At 30.2% G+C, this 17191-nt stretch overlaps 1 protein-coding gene across 6 annotated transcripts in view; it reads right to left on the reverse strand.

The window, feature by feature from the left end:
* LOC143067284 (fibronectin type-III domain-containing protein 3a-like) overlaps positions 1–17191 on the reverse strand; it is a 111619-nt gene that overhangs the window by 11363 nt on the left and 83065 nt on the right. For all 6 annotated transcript variants that reach the window (XM_076240414.1, XM_076240413.1, XM_076240412.1 and 3 more), the window contains 13 exons: positions 13245–13372; positions 12680–12828; positions 10168–10227; positions 9845–9983; positions 8785–8838; positions 6759–6880; positions 6252–6411; positions 5671–5757; positions 5227–5365; positions 4001–4066; positions 2645–2757; positions 1630–1735; positions 219–391 (listed from right to left, as the gene is read on the reverse strand). In XM_076240414.1, coding sequence (XP_076096529.1) covers positions 219–391; positions 1630–1735; positions 2645–2757; positions 4001–4066; positions 5227–5365; positions 5671–5757; positions 6252–6411; positions 6759–6880; positions 8785–8838; positions 9845–9983; positions 10168–10227; positions 12680–12828; positions 13245–13372 — 1496 coding nt within the window. The remainder of the gene's footprint in view (positions 1–218; positions 392–1629; positions 1736–2644; positions 2758–4000; positions 4067–5226; positions 5366–5670; positions 5758–6251; positions 6412–6758; positions 6881–8784; positions 8839–9844; positions 9984–10167; positions 10228–12679; positions 12829–13244; positions 13373–17191) is intronic.

Consider the following 17191-nt stretch of genomic DNA (forward strand, 5'->3'; position numbering starts at 1 on the left):
TAGTTTCTTACATATAATACAATCAAATAATTGGTTATTATAGATGGTAAACAGTACATGTATCTCATATGATCCTTCTTTAAAATTCTAGAAATAAACAAAAATGAAAATAATCTCAGTCTTAAAGAATTGTTTGATTCCTTCACAAAGAAGCTAATGTAAACAATAGTTTGAAATATCATAATTCTGATTTTATACCGGTACATGCTTCCACTTACCCCAACACGATTAATGGCTCGAACTTGGAAGAGATATGGTCGACCTGGAGACAGACCAGCAACTATACAGTCAAGGTCACGACCTTTATACACCTCACGACTAGTGTTATCAGGTGAGATCAACTGTGCAGCGAATTCTGTTATGGAGGCCCCACCTTCGTATTCTGGGCAACCTAGAAAATTATAACACCATTTTAAAATATTTTTCTATACTTAGAAAGAAGTGTTTTTGAATTATCAAAACATTTTTTAGTTTTTTTTAGTTTTTGCAGAAAAATAAATCCTTTTCTTGTATATCTTTTGTTGCTAACCACTAGGGATATAAAAGTCTTTTTAATTTTAATAATAGCATTGATTGTAAACCGGTCAAGAAATCTGCATGGCAATCAAATGATCAACTCTCACATGGAACAAACAAGTAATAAGTTAATTTCATGTCTTTTCTTTTTTTAATAAATTTTCTCGTAGAACAATCTTGAGCTGATTTTTTATGAATGAGTTTCAATGGTTCACCTGGGAACGTTAATCGGTGTGAGTATTGTCAATGAACATTTAAAAGTGGTTAAACTGTTAAAATTTAAATAGTCAGCACATGACATATTTTGTTAAATTTTGCCAATGGGTCGCTCAGTTAAGTGTCCAAATGATATTTCCCTCACATCTCCTTATATTCAGATCTGAAAGTAGTCGTAATTAAAAATTTAGGTTAAAAAAAAAAATTCAATAATATTCAAATGTTAAGAAAGATCTTGTCAAGTAAACCACATAACAATAACTGATAATTTTGATACCACAAGAACATACTCATAGGAAGGTCAGAGGGCTGGTTCATATCCTCTTTTGTCATAAAAAGATATACACATATAGGGAAGTGGTAGATCAATGTAAACCGAAAAAAAAATACTTTTGGTTCCTGTGTTTCTTAGTACATACCACAATTTTAGTTTATTATTCACTTGACAAACATCTGGAGATGGTATATGTGGTGAATTCCTTGGGGGACAATTGTTATAAAATGCTTTTTAAGTTTTTTTATTCCAATAATGCTCCAAATATCAAACTTCAAAATAATGAGTTTACAGCAATAAGATCAAGCTTTGTAATTTCCCAAAAAGTTGAAAAGGGCATTACTCTGGAACGATTTGTGCATATGACTCACTGCCTAAATATGAACACTGCCAAGTTTGGTTCTTAGCATAATGTATGAGTTTTATGAATATGAATGTCAAAGTAAAACTTAAATTATGGTGCAGAATCTAAAATTGGACAGACGGACGGAAGGACAGAAAGATGGTCAATGTTGATACTTAATGCCCCAGTTTGCTATGGAGGCATAAAAATATTATCTATATTCTAATGGTCAATTATTTTACAGAGACCATCCTATAATCTACTAGGTCACAATACTTACTCCATCGTAGATGTAGAGACGTAGCTTTAGGTTTGCCTTGTAACTTTGGAGCTTGACATTGTCCTGGCGGTACAGCCTGTGTTGTTGCTATACATTGATCTGAAAACTGAAACAAAGAAAACATGTGATCGTGTGCTTCATGTTATTTCTGTGTGAATCTGATATAGCATGGTAACTGGAGATGAAGTATAATGTTTAAATTATATCCTTTTAAGTGAAGATTTTTTTGTGTAATATAAGGGATTATTTTGGACACAAAATTACTGAAGTTGAGAGTTTCATGCATCTTGAATATGTATTTATCAGAGGTAATAAAATTCAAAACAAATTCAGACTACTCATTAACAATAAATATTTGTTTGTATCTTTAAAAAATTAATTAACAAAAACAAACAAAGGGAAAAATATAGGCTTTTCAAAGCAAATTTCCAGTCAAATTCAACAATTCAAAAAACTAATAATCATTTTGTATCCTTTTCTGCTCTCATGATAAGATTCCTGTTAAAATTAATTCTCCAATTTAAATTTCCTCCAACACTTTTATATCTTTTTATTCATTTGATAAATGAAATATTCAGTGTTGAATTAAGTAGTACATGTATTAAGGATGTCTGCTTATCATGTTTTGGAATTTTTGTTAAGATTTTTTGAATCCTCTGGTTTATCCATTTAAAAAAATTGCCCATTTGACCCCCATTTTTCTTTTAAAAAATCTTTTACATGTATAATGAATGATAAGCCATCTGTTAAAGTCTTATAAAAATTTTAATTATTTTTTAATAGTTTTTGAGAACTTAAACTTGTCAATTATAAAGCTATGAAAAGTCAAGAGAGAACATTTTCCTGTCAAAAATTCTTTTTTTTTTTTTGCTCTATTGATTCCTTTATCAATTCTCTATCAATATAAACTAGTTTTTTGAAAAGCTTATTATTTTGAAACTGAGAAGCAAACTCCCTTAACAGAGAAAGTCCAGTAATATATAGATCGTAAAATTTAAATATGAGGCAGATTTACCTCACTGCGTCCACCAGCACTACAACACGCTACTCGTACATGGTATGTATGTCCCGGAATAAGATGATCACAGATATGTTCTCGTTCACTACCTTCATACAACATTTCATAACCTGCAATATCAAATCATACAAGATAACTATACAGTAGCATTTTTTTACTTTTGTTGCTTGATGACCATAGTTAATTGTCTTGCAAGAGAAATGCCATTTTATAAGCAATTGTATTAAAGTTAGAACGGAAATGTTACTATATCTGTAATATTTCTCAATTTGACAGAAAAAAAGCTGTTTCCAAAAATTTAATTTACAAAATAATTTTCAAGTCACTTGAGCAAGAAAGAGACATCTGGACTTTGAAAACTGCATTCAATTAAAATGCTCAGAGGCAATTGTATACCAAATACAAAGAATGTATCACTAACACTTATTCTGAAACTGACATATTCATAAAACTCAACATCAATATGTTGATGATACTCACTGCAATCTTAAGGGAAAAAAAGACATTGACACAACATTAAAGGCAGGATAAAACTTTAATTTTCTGTATAAAGAATTTCATGATTTCAAACATCACTTTTAATTGGCTTATCAAATACCAAATTAAGAATATTAAAAAGATTAAATGCAGCAAATAACCTTTAAAATTTTTATAACTTCTTTAAGTTGCATGTAAATAGTACTAACATTGAAAATATTTCACATAATATTTATGTCTGCTAGACATGCATCTAAATTAAAATGTTAACTTGATTCAGATGGGGAAAACTTAGTGGTCTATTCTTCAGCATATAATAACGAAAGAATTAGAGGACATGCAATTAAAATTAAAATAAAGAGAATTTGAAAGGACAATTTTCAACAACATTTCATTTTACAGAAAAGTGATAACATAAGTACAACACCAGTATAAATGAAATTATTGAGTAAAATGAGCAAAACACAGACTGAGAAGAAATGTGTTTAAAGTAAACAATTATAAAAAAAATGAAACTGCATAATTATAACATCCATTTTACCTCCTCCTTTTATAAGCATTTTAAAATCAATATGTAATTAAAATTTCACATAAATCGAAAGTGTGTTTAATATGTAATGTAGTCTTACTCATTAACAAAATATAAAAACAACAATTTTAAATTAAATTCTTCATTTTTCTATCATTAGAATTTTATTTATGTCATTTATAGCTTTTCTTGTTTTACTTATTACTCCCGTAACTTACACTTAATCATTTTCTTATGTACATGTGACAGGTTGCACTAACTGTTTGTAGATCTTTTTTTGCACTGATTTATATTCTATTAATGGCATGTTGGAATCACTGTGAAACGATCAAATAATCGTAACATACCTTTTCCATCGTCCAATTCGACCATATATTTTGTAATTTCTGAGCCACCATTATCTTTAGGAGGTTCTGAAACAAAATTTATCATCATTATTTTCAAAGAAAGTAAGATTGGTTAAATACCAACTGGATAATCTTTACATTGTGATATTCTTATTATGGAAATAACATAAAATTAATGGTTATGATTAAGAAAACAGCTAGCCTTTCTTGTGATTTTTAATATTAAAAGTTGAATCAGACTTAGTAAACATGGATAACAGTTGTATGACACTTTACTGAACAAATACACCTAGTTTTTTAGTCTTCTTGGTGACTGTAGTCAAATATAATGGTGAATTATGTTACATTTTTTCTTCTTTAATTCAGTTTGTTTTAGTATAAATCTAACTAAAAAGCCCTTTCACTTTTCATACTGTAAAAGTACTTTAGTTCGTGGGTATCAATTTTCGTGGTTTGAGCAACATTTGCATGTTGTGGGTTTTTAAATTCATGGATTTTAGTTTTCTTTAAAAAAAAAATAAAAAATTCGTAGTGATCACCTAATTAATCCGAGATAGAATGGTCAACAGATTAATACCATCAAAGGTGTTAATTAGGCCATAAACATGTCACCTAAAGAACATGCTATAAACGTATCTTTAATTTAAAAGTAACTCTTATCAAAAGCATGCCCAGCAAGAAATTTTTATTTCCCATACATACAAGAATTATACGGATATAAAATGAACACTTTATCATAGCATCTCAATACCGGAAATCTGACTTTCATTCATAAAAAATATTTGTTTATGAGAATTAAAAGATCAAAAGTTTTACAGTTTAGGTTTCTAAAGATTAAATAGGTATACTCCTGCCTGCAGTTGAAGTTTATATTTGTTTCACATGTGACTACTATGATAGTATTCTCAGATTTGGCCATATTCAATATATTCTCTACATCATATCAGTAGTCAAATCTACATGGGAATCTTACCATGTCTTAATTTAGACAACAGTTGTTTTATTTCGTTGGACACTTAAATTCGTGGATAAAGTCATCCACGAAAACCATGAAAATTGGTTTCCAAGGAATAAAAGTACTTTCACAGTAATACAAAGACAATTATGTTTTTTGCCTTAATTCAAGGAATATAAGTATATAAGTGAATTGTGTAACCATGGGCCTTTCATAATATATTTTGCCCTCCATTTACCTTCTTAATAATCTATACAAACTGTGTACTTACCCCACACAACTTTAAAACTGTGAGCATGTATTTTGCCTTTAATCTGGGGTTTTGGGGGTGCAGCAGGTCTATCAGGCAATGTTTTATATGACACAGCATCACTCCATTTACTTTGGCCCTCATCATTTATTGCTGCTAGCTGTGAACATAAATGTGTATTGTTTTATTATGAAGTGCACCCTAATCATGTAAAGTAAGTAGCATTAGAATTTACAATTAAATGATTTAGGCAAATAATTAGAGAAATTTTACAATATTCTACAGACTGAGTGTCATTGAAACATTATCAATAAATAAATCAAGTTTTGAACTTTGATAATGAAAATTAAAGGAAATAATACTTATTTACTCATATAAAATATAAAGTTAGGCCAAAGTTCTATTAATTAATCAAAATTAATGAATAATGTGCATTTGTAATTTTTGGTTTGTTATATTACCTACCCGATATTTATAATCTGTATTTCGACGTAGATTTTTTATTTTGTATGATAAGTTTGTACCATTATATACTGGAATAAAACCATGGCCCTGAAAAATAAACACAGAAAATTAATTCTCAGAATGGAACATTACATATATTTACATGTATAAGTGCTTTCTGACTCAAAATATGAAACATAAATACTTCTTGTCCATAATTTATTGTACGCAGTATATGGTAGCATGTAGTACTTGTAATGGGTCAATGACAGTCCTTAAACATTGTACCTATTACGGATGTTGTACCACTCCACAACTAAGTGTTCTATTTATAGAGTTGTCTTCAGGTTAACCAGAGCTAATGATGTAAAACTAAGATAATATTTAATATCAAGTGTTTTAAAACCAACATGACAAAGAATCTGTATAAGGTGCGAAAAAATAAAAACATTGAAATAATCTAAATAGAAAACACTTACAAATCAAGTTATCAGATTGATCAAAATAATTTCAATTTTGGAGAATAAGTTTACTATCAGAATTTTTTTGTCTGGTTGGGTTTTTTTTGGCATTTTTTTTTTTCTATCTACGTCAAATCTTACTGTTAGTTCATCTTCCATCTGTAAAAGGAATGAATCTTCATTTGACCTTTTGATCCATGATATGAGAAGAGAATTGACAAAAGCTTCTGACAACATGGGAGGATCTGGTAGGTTAGGAACACTACCGCTGGTGTAAAATGCCACTGGCTCACTGTATTGACTGGAATAGAAATTTAATATTTTTCATTCTCATTATTTGTAAATTGTAAGGAATAAAAAATTATTCATCAAGATACATTTCTATACCAATATTTTTTTGTACTGGAATTGTTTAGCGAGGCATAACTACAATTTATATCTGACAGCTATGAGTTGGAATAATTTATTTATCTAATGACTATAACATTATCTGAAAATTTCAGAAGTCCTAAATAGGAATGGTGATCTCTTTAATTTTCCATTCATATCAGTTTTAAAATGCACCTTGCACTTACCTGATTGCAGGTTAAATGTTAAGCATAGATAGGCAATATTCAAGATTAAATTTCAGCATGATAATGTACTAACCTTTTGCCAACATTATTTATTGCAGCTACCCTAAACATATATTTAGTAGAAGCTTGTAACTTTGACACTCTGTGTTGTCTCTGTAAACCATTATATACCTCCACAAAACCATCTCCTAGACCCTATAAAACAAGACTAAACCATTATATACCTCCACAAAACCATCTCCTAGACCCTATAAAACAAGACTAAATCATTATATACCTCCACAAAACCATCTCCTAGACCCTATAAAACAAGACAAATGTTTTAACTAGAAATAAGTTTCATTTTTTTAGTACGATCTTTTTTTTCCGAGTCAAATTCCCCCCCAAATAAGTTTAAAAAAAACATGCCATTTGTTTTTTCCTTTGATAAGTTTTATATTTTGTCATTTTTGGCATTTTATAGCTTTCTTTACAATGTGGATTTGGCTGTTCACAAGACATACTTGCTTAAATCTGTGGTGGATAATTGTTTTATTGGCAATCATAACACATCTATTTATTTTTATATAAACTAGAGGCTGTCAAAATGACTGCAAACTGACAACAAATGGAAGTGTTTAAAGACCTTGACTGGCTATACAGCCCTTGCACGGTCAGTAAACAGCAAACTGGATTTACCTTGCATCTATTTTTATCCTTGAAAAATCAATTAAGGGGTTATAATTCATGAACAGCAACAGTGAAAATAATAAACAATCTCGACCTGACTTTTCTTTTTATAGGAAATTAATAATTTTCAAGTTATCACATGGAATCAACCAAGGATTCCTACTGTAAAAGTTTAACTTAGTCTAAGAAGTTCTGCAGCACCTTATAAAAATGTACACTAGGAATTAATGTAGCAATGTTCTGATGTCATTAGCAAAGGTCATATGGGATTCAAAATCAAAATTAATTCAAAACAAATTGACTTAATGTGTGAAATCCTAAATTAAAATCAGCTGCATATGTGTACTTTTATCCCACGCTTTTTAGGATGATTTGATTAAAATTTCTATAATTGGTTTAACATTAAAAAGATTCCAGTTTGACAGATTGAGTGTTACATTACTCTTTATTCATCTCTGTACAATACAATTCCTGATGTAAATTACTAAGTTACATCCTCTTTTGATTTAATAGTGACACTATCATTTAAAGATGAAGAAAGAAAACATACCATATCACACTTTTAAAGTTGTACCCTATTTCATAAAATTTATTGACATTTATACACATGAAATAAATAACTTTTTCCTATAGGCTAAATGAGAAAACGTACTTATTTTAAACAGAAATGTTGAACAAGAATCATTAAAGTTTTTATAACTTTTGGTACACAATGCAATTAGATATATATATGGCACTTGCCCTTATCAGGAAAAGATTTTTCAGCAGTTAACTGGTTATTAAGTTTTTTCATGTGCCTTCCTTATACTTTGTTTATAATTTATAACCATTACACATTAAACTTCACCTGTCTGATCTAAATATAGCTAAGTCTACAGAAATAAAAAAATTATGAACAAGGGCAAGTGAAATTTGACAATACAAATTAACACCATCTACTAAAACCATCCCTTAAAGTTATGTTTGCACTAAAACTTGGCATCGCTATCATAATTGTATAATAGCTGCACCCAACCATACAGTGTCAAAAATTCCCAAAGCTATTCTTAATCAAAATATTTCCTCCTTCAGCTGCATGTATTTGAACTGCGTAAATAAACCACAACATTCTCTTTAGTTTGTTCTCTTTATTTATCTCTATTTCATCTTGAAAACTAATTAATCCTTGTTTATTTTAGTTTGTTTAACATATTAATTTTCATTATTGCATCTTTTGTTCAATCTTTAATGACATATATGGTTATCCACAGGTGTTTTGACAATTTTTACGTTAAGAAATAACAAAAAGTTTTTTTTTTTCTTTTTGTAATTTTGACATGACTGACTGTCACAAAACCTTAAAAGATAAAATCATTAACAGTTATGTAACAACTGTGTAGAACTCTAAAAGGGGCATGTGATTAAAGGCATTGGAATAGATAATATCATACCTTATCATAATCTAGCATATAAGTAGTGACCTTCGACCCATTCTCACAGGTTGCCTGAAATAAACAATGAATATTATATGGATTATACAACAATGACTGTCTAATCTCTTACATACTAAATCTTTATTTTCTGAGTCCAATCCCACCCTAATGTAAGTTCAGAGCAATTAAGTGACTAAAACATGATAAATGGAATCTAACCAGGGCTACCATTTTCAAGAGTATGCCTGCATTATAAGTAAGAAAATTACAAGAAACTGGCAGAGTGCCAATCTAGGACCCCCCTCAATGATACCTATCAGTTTACCTATCACCAACCTGCTAGTCTGAACCAATTATAAAGAGAAATAATATCATCAGTTCTCTGGACTTCTCATCTGCAGATAAAGTTAACAAAAAACTTCACCATTTCAATGATAATTTTGAACTTTTTGTGGTTTCTTTATTGATATTGATGGTGGCATTTAGAACAAAAAAACAAAATTTGATTAATTTTTGCTGAATAAGATGGAAATACCAGAAATTAATGACTGCAAGGTTAAACACATCTAACAGTTAAATCTGATAAATTTGTTTTCCCTTACGGTTTCTACCTCAAATTTCTATATGGAACAATTGAAATAATGAAAATAAAAACCTCAATATTGACAGAAAATGAATGTTACAAAGCATTACACAGAAAAAGGCATGTATGAGTCAGATCTAGTGTACTACAATCTAAATCTAGCTTTGCTCTTAAATATTAATGTAATGAGTACAGGTCATAAATAAATTATCTCCCTTTGATTATAACACAGACACGCTCTAGCTTAATCTAGGCTATTTTTGGTATATAGCATAATTGTTCAATTACTCTAATCTAAACTTAATGAAGAATTGTTGTTTCTATAAATAAATAAATATATATATTGAAAACCTATATCATGAAAATAAAATTAGCATTTAAGGAAAGGGTATAAATAAAATAGACATATTTGTAGATTTTGTAAAGATGACAATTTTCTGTCTTACAGTTTCTTGGCTGGTATAATAATTTTTAAGAAACTAGTCCCAAACTTACATTCCACTTGAGTGTGATAGAAGTTTTAGTTTTAGATGACAGTTTAGGAGGTACAGGAGCATCAGGTTCACAAGTACCCGTTGTAAACTGGACAGCTTTTGTAGGTTTACCCTTCAAATCTTCCAGTGAAGTACACACTCTGTAAAAATAACAAATCACATGATTAAATAAGGTTATAATGTTAGTCTGTTTATAGTTCATATTCCACTTACTAATTTTTCATTAAATATAAAAAAAAATTATCAATTCCCTTTTTGCTAGTATGCCATTTGCATTTAATTCAATCATTCAGACGACTGTGAAGATATAAATAGGTAACCTACCTTAGGAAGTAATCTGTAGCAGGTTTTAAATCTTTCAATGTTATTTCTGTGGCATCACCACTGAAAACAAAGAATATATTATATTGCCTATTATGATATCATATATTATAAGGGTAGGTTATTATAATCAGCACTCCAGCTTCCTTTAATATGAGGCAGGCATTACCTGTAAATGGGGACGAAGTCTGTATGAATTATTTTTTTGTAACTCAATTATTTGTCAAAAAAAAAAGGACACGGAAATACAGTAACGTTTCCGATTTTGGTTCTGTTGTTAGGGATTTTAGTTGTGACGTTATTTAAATTATGACGTCATATGCAATGTAAACAAGAAACGCTATCATTAGGTAACGTTTTTTCATATCAAGGAATTATTAAAAATGAAATAAGTATTGCGCGTTCCTTCCTATTTTAAACTAGACTGATAAATATATATTTTACTCAAAGTTTCATACAAACGAGACCGGAAAAAGGAAGTATATTGTACATTTCTGCGCAGGTCCGGGATTTCAAAACATGACATAAAAAAAATTGAACGATTTTGAGTTCATTAGTACAATGAAAAATTCGGGAAATTTTCCCGAATTTTTTTTTTTATTGAATTTTCTACTGTTATTGGGGACTTCGTCCCCATATCAATCACAAAATTTCAAGACTGACCAATGAACCATGCATATGAGGTCAAGGTCAGATAAACCATATCAGACAGAAAAGTTCACCTTAGAATCTGTCTAAATACCCAATAGAGTTGACAATCATAGTACCTGAGAAATGGACCTAATTATAATGTTGATCACTGAACCATGAAATGAGTTCAAGGACAGATGAATCATGTCTGATGGACATGCAATATGTCTGACAGACATGCAATAAATCATTTTCACATAAAATGCCATATTTTGATTGGCTAATACGAGGGTGTTAATTAACTCTATCACATGGCTGAGCGGGTGACAATTTTTTTTAAATGTTACCCTCTCGTCTAGACCAATCAAAAATCGATAATTTAAAGAACAATAAATTGAATTTACATCAAGTAATTAAATACAATGCTTAAGTTCTACATTTGGCTCAGATTTTATTGACTGTCAAAATAAAAAAAAATACACCATCTTGCCTAACTGTTGTTGTTTTTTCTTATACTCATAACATTGTTAAGTACGTGACATTACAGTAAATACTTTTAAAACTAAAATTAATCTGTAACAGACAATAATGATAGGACATTCTGTATAATAAATTAAATAACACATAGCTGAGTGGGTGATAGAGCAGATTGATACCCCTCGAAAAAGCAGTGTCAACCTTGGCTTCGCCCCAGTTGACAATGTTTTCTCAGCGTACCAATCTGTTCTATCACCCTCTCAGCTAAGTGTTATTTATATAGTATCAAATATAGTTGTCCTTTTACTAATTACAACTGAAAAATCTAAAGTGATAAAAAACTATAGATTTTTTAAATATTTATTGGACCATAAAAATGAAGTCAAGGGCAAAGTAAAAATGCCAGACAGAAACCTCAGACCAAAATGCAACTTTGTACTAAATTTCAAATATTCCGCTCTTTTACTTATGGAAATATGAAGCTTTATACAAAGAGAACCATCATTCTGCACTTGAAAAACTGGTGATTATGTTAATCTAAATTCACTTTTTAAAATAGGTGTCCTTCATAATGAGACATACCATATAAACCAAGATTAATATTAACAACAGAAAGAATGTTTCATTCACAAAAACCAAAATAAATATCCGATTATGTCATACTTTTGAAATGCATTAAACCGATTCACATTTAAACTTTAATTATTTTGGAATTTTAAAGTTAACCTATTTAATGTCTTCATACTACAATGACCCTTTTATTTTGCAAAGAAAATAAATTATTTTTGTTATGTAATTATCTCTCAAAGGTCTGATCTATGGTAATATTTTGGGAGTCAGAAGACCTTAAATAAACTGGTTAAATCTACTTATTAAAGTGACTGGGAAACTGTAGGGGTCAAAATTATGGTCATGTAAAGAAGTGCACATGAGTCAGATTAAAAGTTATCATAGCTGTAAATAAACTAATATGTATTGGTTAGTTTGGGCATATCAAAAGACAAGTATCCTTCCATCATAATACAATGAAAACTTTTGTGAGTGAACCACTTATTTGGTCTTTCCCTTTTACTGTAGAAATAACTCTCTAGGTTTTGTTCCTTTTTTGGTGCACAAGCCAGTTTTCTGTTCTTATAGGTAAAGTACAGACAGACAAGAAACACAACATAACTGAAAAATTAAGAATTGAATAGCTCTGATGAAAACCAGCATCCAAGCTTATAGCAACAGAAGATTTAGATTAAGTTGCTATAACAGCAACAGAAACACAGACAAAGCTGGAACAAGCACAAAGTTAATATATATATATACAGATGAAAAGATTGATTATCCAAATGAAATTTTGATCATGAAAGATACAACTAACTATATATATGTGTAATGTATTCTCAAATATTATAAATCTTACCTATACACTAGTTTATATTTTCCCTCTTTGCCTTTATCTGATAATAACAATTCATAACGAAATTCTCCAGGGTCAATCTCGAATTCACTTTGGTCATATTCTGGAGGTGCCAACTGTATCAAGGCACTTCTTGATTCAACTTCGCTTACCTAAAATCAATGAAAAAAAATGTTTTTTTTTTCAACCAACAATATCAAGTTGTTTTTGGTTTTTTTTATAAGGACAAACCAAATATTTATGGTCTATGAACTCTGATGGATTGTTGTCTCATTGGCAATTATACCACATCCCCTTATCTTTATTTTTTTGTTATTCAAAATATTATACCCCTTTCTGTGTAAATTTCAGATGGTATCATACAAAGAAATACTGGTTCCAAAATCTATAACAATCACAATGAAAGTGCATATATTCTGGCATGTTAGATAATTGTTGTTATACTTATGGCAGGTTCTGGTATGTTAGATAACTGTTGTTATACTTATGGCAGGTTCTGGCATGTTAGATAACTGTTGTTATACTTATGGCAGGTTCTGGCATGTTAGATACTTGTTGTTATACTTACGGCAGGTTCTGGCATGTTAGATAATTGTTGTTGTAGAATTTTTCTTTCTTCTTCCAGTTCCTGGATCTGTCCTGTATCTGGAGCGGCAGGACATGGAGTACTGTTACTGTGTATATCTCCATTCATACCTGCATATAAAGTTTTATAATATAAGGTACAGTATAACTTGTATCATATATGTATGCTACATAATGCCAGTGGACTGATTGATGTGTTTTAACACCACTTGTAAGTGCCACTTTTGGGCTATTTTGTGGTAACCAGTTTTTTTATTTGTGGAGGAAGCCGGATTGCCCGGATTAAACCACTACCTTCAATTGGAAAACTGACAATCATAGTCAATTGAGATTGGAGTTGAGTGCTCCCTCACAAATGGGGTTTCGAACTCACAACCTCACTGTTGACTGGCAAGTGATTACAGTAGTGGAACTACTTAGACCACTTGGCCACTGAGGCCCCTCACCCAGTGGAGAAGTATCATTTCACACATAATGCAGTGTTACAATCTGTTTTAGTTTTGTTGTTGTTGGGTTACTGTCTAATTGACATATTCCTCTCACTTGCCATGTACTGTTATCAAGATGAAATTATGATAAATTCAAGTTTGTAACAGACATTTTAACAAGTGGCGAGGTCAAAATTATAAGTGTTTTGATTGTTTCAAAACCCTCTGTCTGGAATGATATAAAAATTATTTTGTACAACAAACTCTGCACTGGTTCCATGTGTTTATATGTACCTTTAGAAACCAGATTAATTGATACAGGTAAGAAAGGAGCACCAAGAAAGATATCATCTGTACCTATTAACTATACCAGCAGTATGCTAAATATTTCGTCTTAACTGATTATCGAGTGTACAGTGAACAAAATTGTGCATTGTTCTATAATTTTCCAAAGCTCATTTCTTTCTCTATTTGAAAATAAAAGTAAAGATGAAGCATATCAAATTTAATGATTTTACTTTCCATAAGCTCTGATGTCTGCTCATGAGAAAGTAACTTCCTGAAATTTCTGACTCAAATAGCTTATTAGATTACCAATATAAGGCAAAATTCACATTGAGAATCTTACATACAGCAACCCATCAAGTTTGTGACATGTCAGAGAAAAAGATATAAAAAGTGATTCACTTTAAGCATTGCAAGCACAAGACAAAACTTTTGCTGTGTATCAATCAAGACAAAAAGTTTTTTCTCATTATTGATGCATTTTTGTATGCTTTCTTATGGAAGTAAACAACTTGGACATATTTTTAACATTGCATTGTAAAAGACTGAAATGTAATAATATGTCTGGGTGAAAGATTTATATCTTGTTTTCAACATATCAATTGAGAAATTTAAAATGGGTCAAATATCTCTTATGAAAGACATTTTATCAAGTCTACAGTTAGATAAAGACATAAAAGCACATAATAAACAAACTTAATTTCCTAATTCAAAAAACTCAGAAATTCTTGTAATGAAATAAAAATGAAAGAAAGTTTCACTCCTACACAGTACTTGTCATGTGTGGTAAAAATCTGCTGATTAAGGCGATTTTTTCATTTCTTCTCCATCAAATACTTGCAAGTCAGCAATAACTAGAATCACTTTAAGATACTAAAATCTAGACTAAAGATACTCTGGTTACATTTTCTTTTATGAAAATTACATAAACCTATAAAATTAATGAATATGTCAGGAACTCATACACATGCATGTTTCCTAAATTAGTTTTCACCGTGTAGATCATGTAAATTATCCATCATGTTACACAAACTTCCTTTTTGATGCCTTACAACGTTATGATAGGTTAACAATATTCAGTACAGTCTACACTGCTGAAATTTTCCCATCAGATATGCTGATTCAGCAATTTTAAGAAATCCTTTATTAATGCACCTTTCTCCTTAACACATTCTTTAATCATCCAATGCCAGTGTTTAGCAGAACCCCAGTCAATCAATAGAAAAGATAGAGTTGGTAATATTGTATCCCCCTTTTCCTGTCTGATTTTTAAAGGAAAGACTTCTTTAAGGCCACCAATTAATACATACTTTACCATTTCCCATTTTTCATTAGGTATATTTTGAAAGCTGTAGACACTTTTTTAAATAGGTGAAATTTCTCTTTCTTTTCAATAATAAACACTAGTCAGCAAAACAAACTGAAAGAATTGGTAAAACGACAAATAGTTTCAATTATCAAGACATCCATGAATACTACCAGAGTGGAAAGCAAAGTCCATTGTAGAAAGAGACTGGTCTTTTTAAATGCAAAGATTGTTTCTTATTTGGACCACTACAACATCATTCTTCTTTTTAAAGACCTTTTTCCTTAAATTCAAAACTTTTGGTGGGAAATTTAACATATTATGTTGTTATGACTTGTATATAGTTTATAATAGATATATGAATAGATAGAAGGCCATACATTCATACAATGTATTATGTATCATTTTTTTATTTTTCAATTGACAACTGTTTTACACTTGAAAGTACAAATCCTTTCCAATAAAATAAATATCTTCCCTCTTTTAACAAAACTTTCATTTTGTGAGATTTATCTTCAATCTATTGGCAGGCAACTTATTTCCTATGAAAGTGACAGTTTCTAACTATAAATCCTATAAAGAAAGACTATGCAACAGGATGTCTGCAAGATTTACCAACACAGTCTATAATTGATTAAATCTCTTTCCATAAAAGGACAGTAAAAGACGTCCATTTAATGTGTCTGTAATGGAGGGACAATAATCTTTTTCTACAACTCCAAGTTGATCCAGTGAGACAAAAAATAATCATACCCTATTTTCCAGTATGATTAACTCTGTAGGAGTAAAGTGACACAAAAAATGTGTTAAAATCCCACAATTATAACCTGCAGCATAAACTTAAGACTTAACTAACGATTTCACTAGCAAATGTGTGGGAAAATGTACTCTCATGAAGAATTTTACAGAATTACAAATCAGAGACTGAACTATATGCTGAATTTAATAGTACATTATTAAATATAACTAACTTTTAAAGCATTATTGTTGAGCTAGAAAGTACAAGTTCAAAACTAAAATATTTATGAAAATCTTATTTCTTTCTCAATAGTGACCTTGAACTTTTATTCTTATGCAGATGGCAATCTATATTTGTCTGATTTCTGATTGTGAATAAACAAAAAAATGATAAACACTAACAAGACAGGTATCCAACAACAATTAAAGTCTAAGGGTCATATTGTTGTCTTCAACAATAGACAAATAGCTATAAAAACAGCTGTAACACACCTTCTACAGTCAGCTATGCAATTCATACAAGGCTTACAGCAAAATATTTAACATTACCCCCACCGCCCCCTTTTTGGGAATAGAAATATGGTCACTTGGTCTTCTTCCAATCGGCAGTAAAAAGCTTCAGTAAAAGGCTTGCCAAAATGAAGCGTCTTTTTGGCTGTGCAGAATGTATCAAGTTTGCAGCCAAGTCTGGTCAGAATGGGGACATTAAATCCAATATCTTGTGTAAAGAGAGTGCCACGCTCTTTGCACTTTAAGAACTCTTGCAACAACTCTTTGAGGGGTCCGTAGGTAAATAAGTCACTTTTTATTAACATGAACAAAACCAGTGACAGTCAATCACAAACTAACTATTATGTAATTCAAAACAAATTATATTCTATTTGTTTTTCAATGGCCAATTATGTAATAAGTCTCATTATATTTCAATTAAGTTAGTGTCATTTTTGCCATTTCAAAATGACTTAACATTCTTTCAGCATATAATTATTCCCATTGGGACAAGAAGCCATCTAAGTGCATGAGTACTTAACCATTTTGTTCATCAAAACTATGAATCATACTTGTGCATGAAAACCTCAAAAGCAAGATATTAACTTTAAGTTAACATTTCAAAGAAAAACATGATAAATCTGTAAATTCATTCCATACAGAGCTGGACAAAAGCCAGCTCTA

This window comes from Mytilus galloprovincialis, chromosome 3, assembly GCF_965363235.1.
Source record: "Mytilus galloprovincialis chromosome 3, xbMytGall1.hap1.1, whole genome shotgun sequence".
In the NCBI taxonomy this organism is placed as follows: domain Eukaryota; kingdom Metazoa; phylum Mollusca; class Bivalvia; order Mytilida; family Mytilidae; genus Mytilus; species Mytilus galloprovincialis.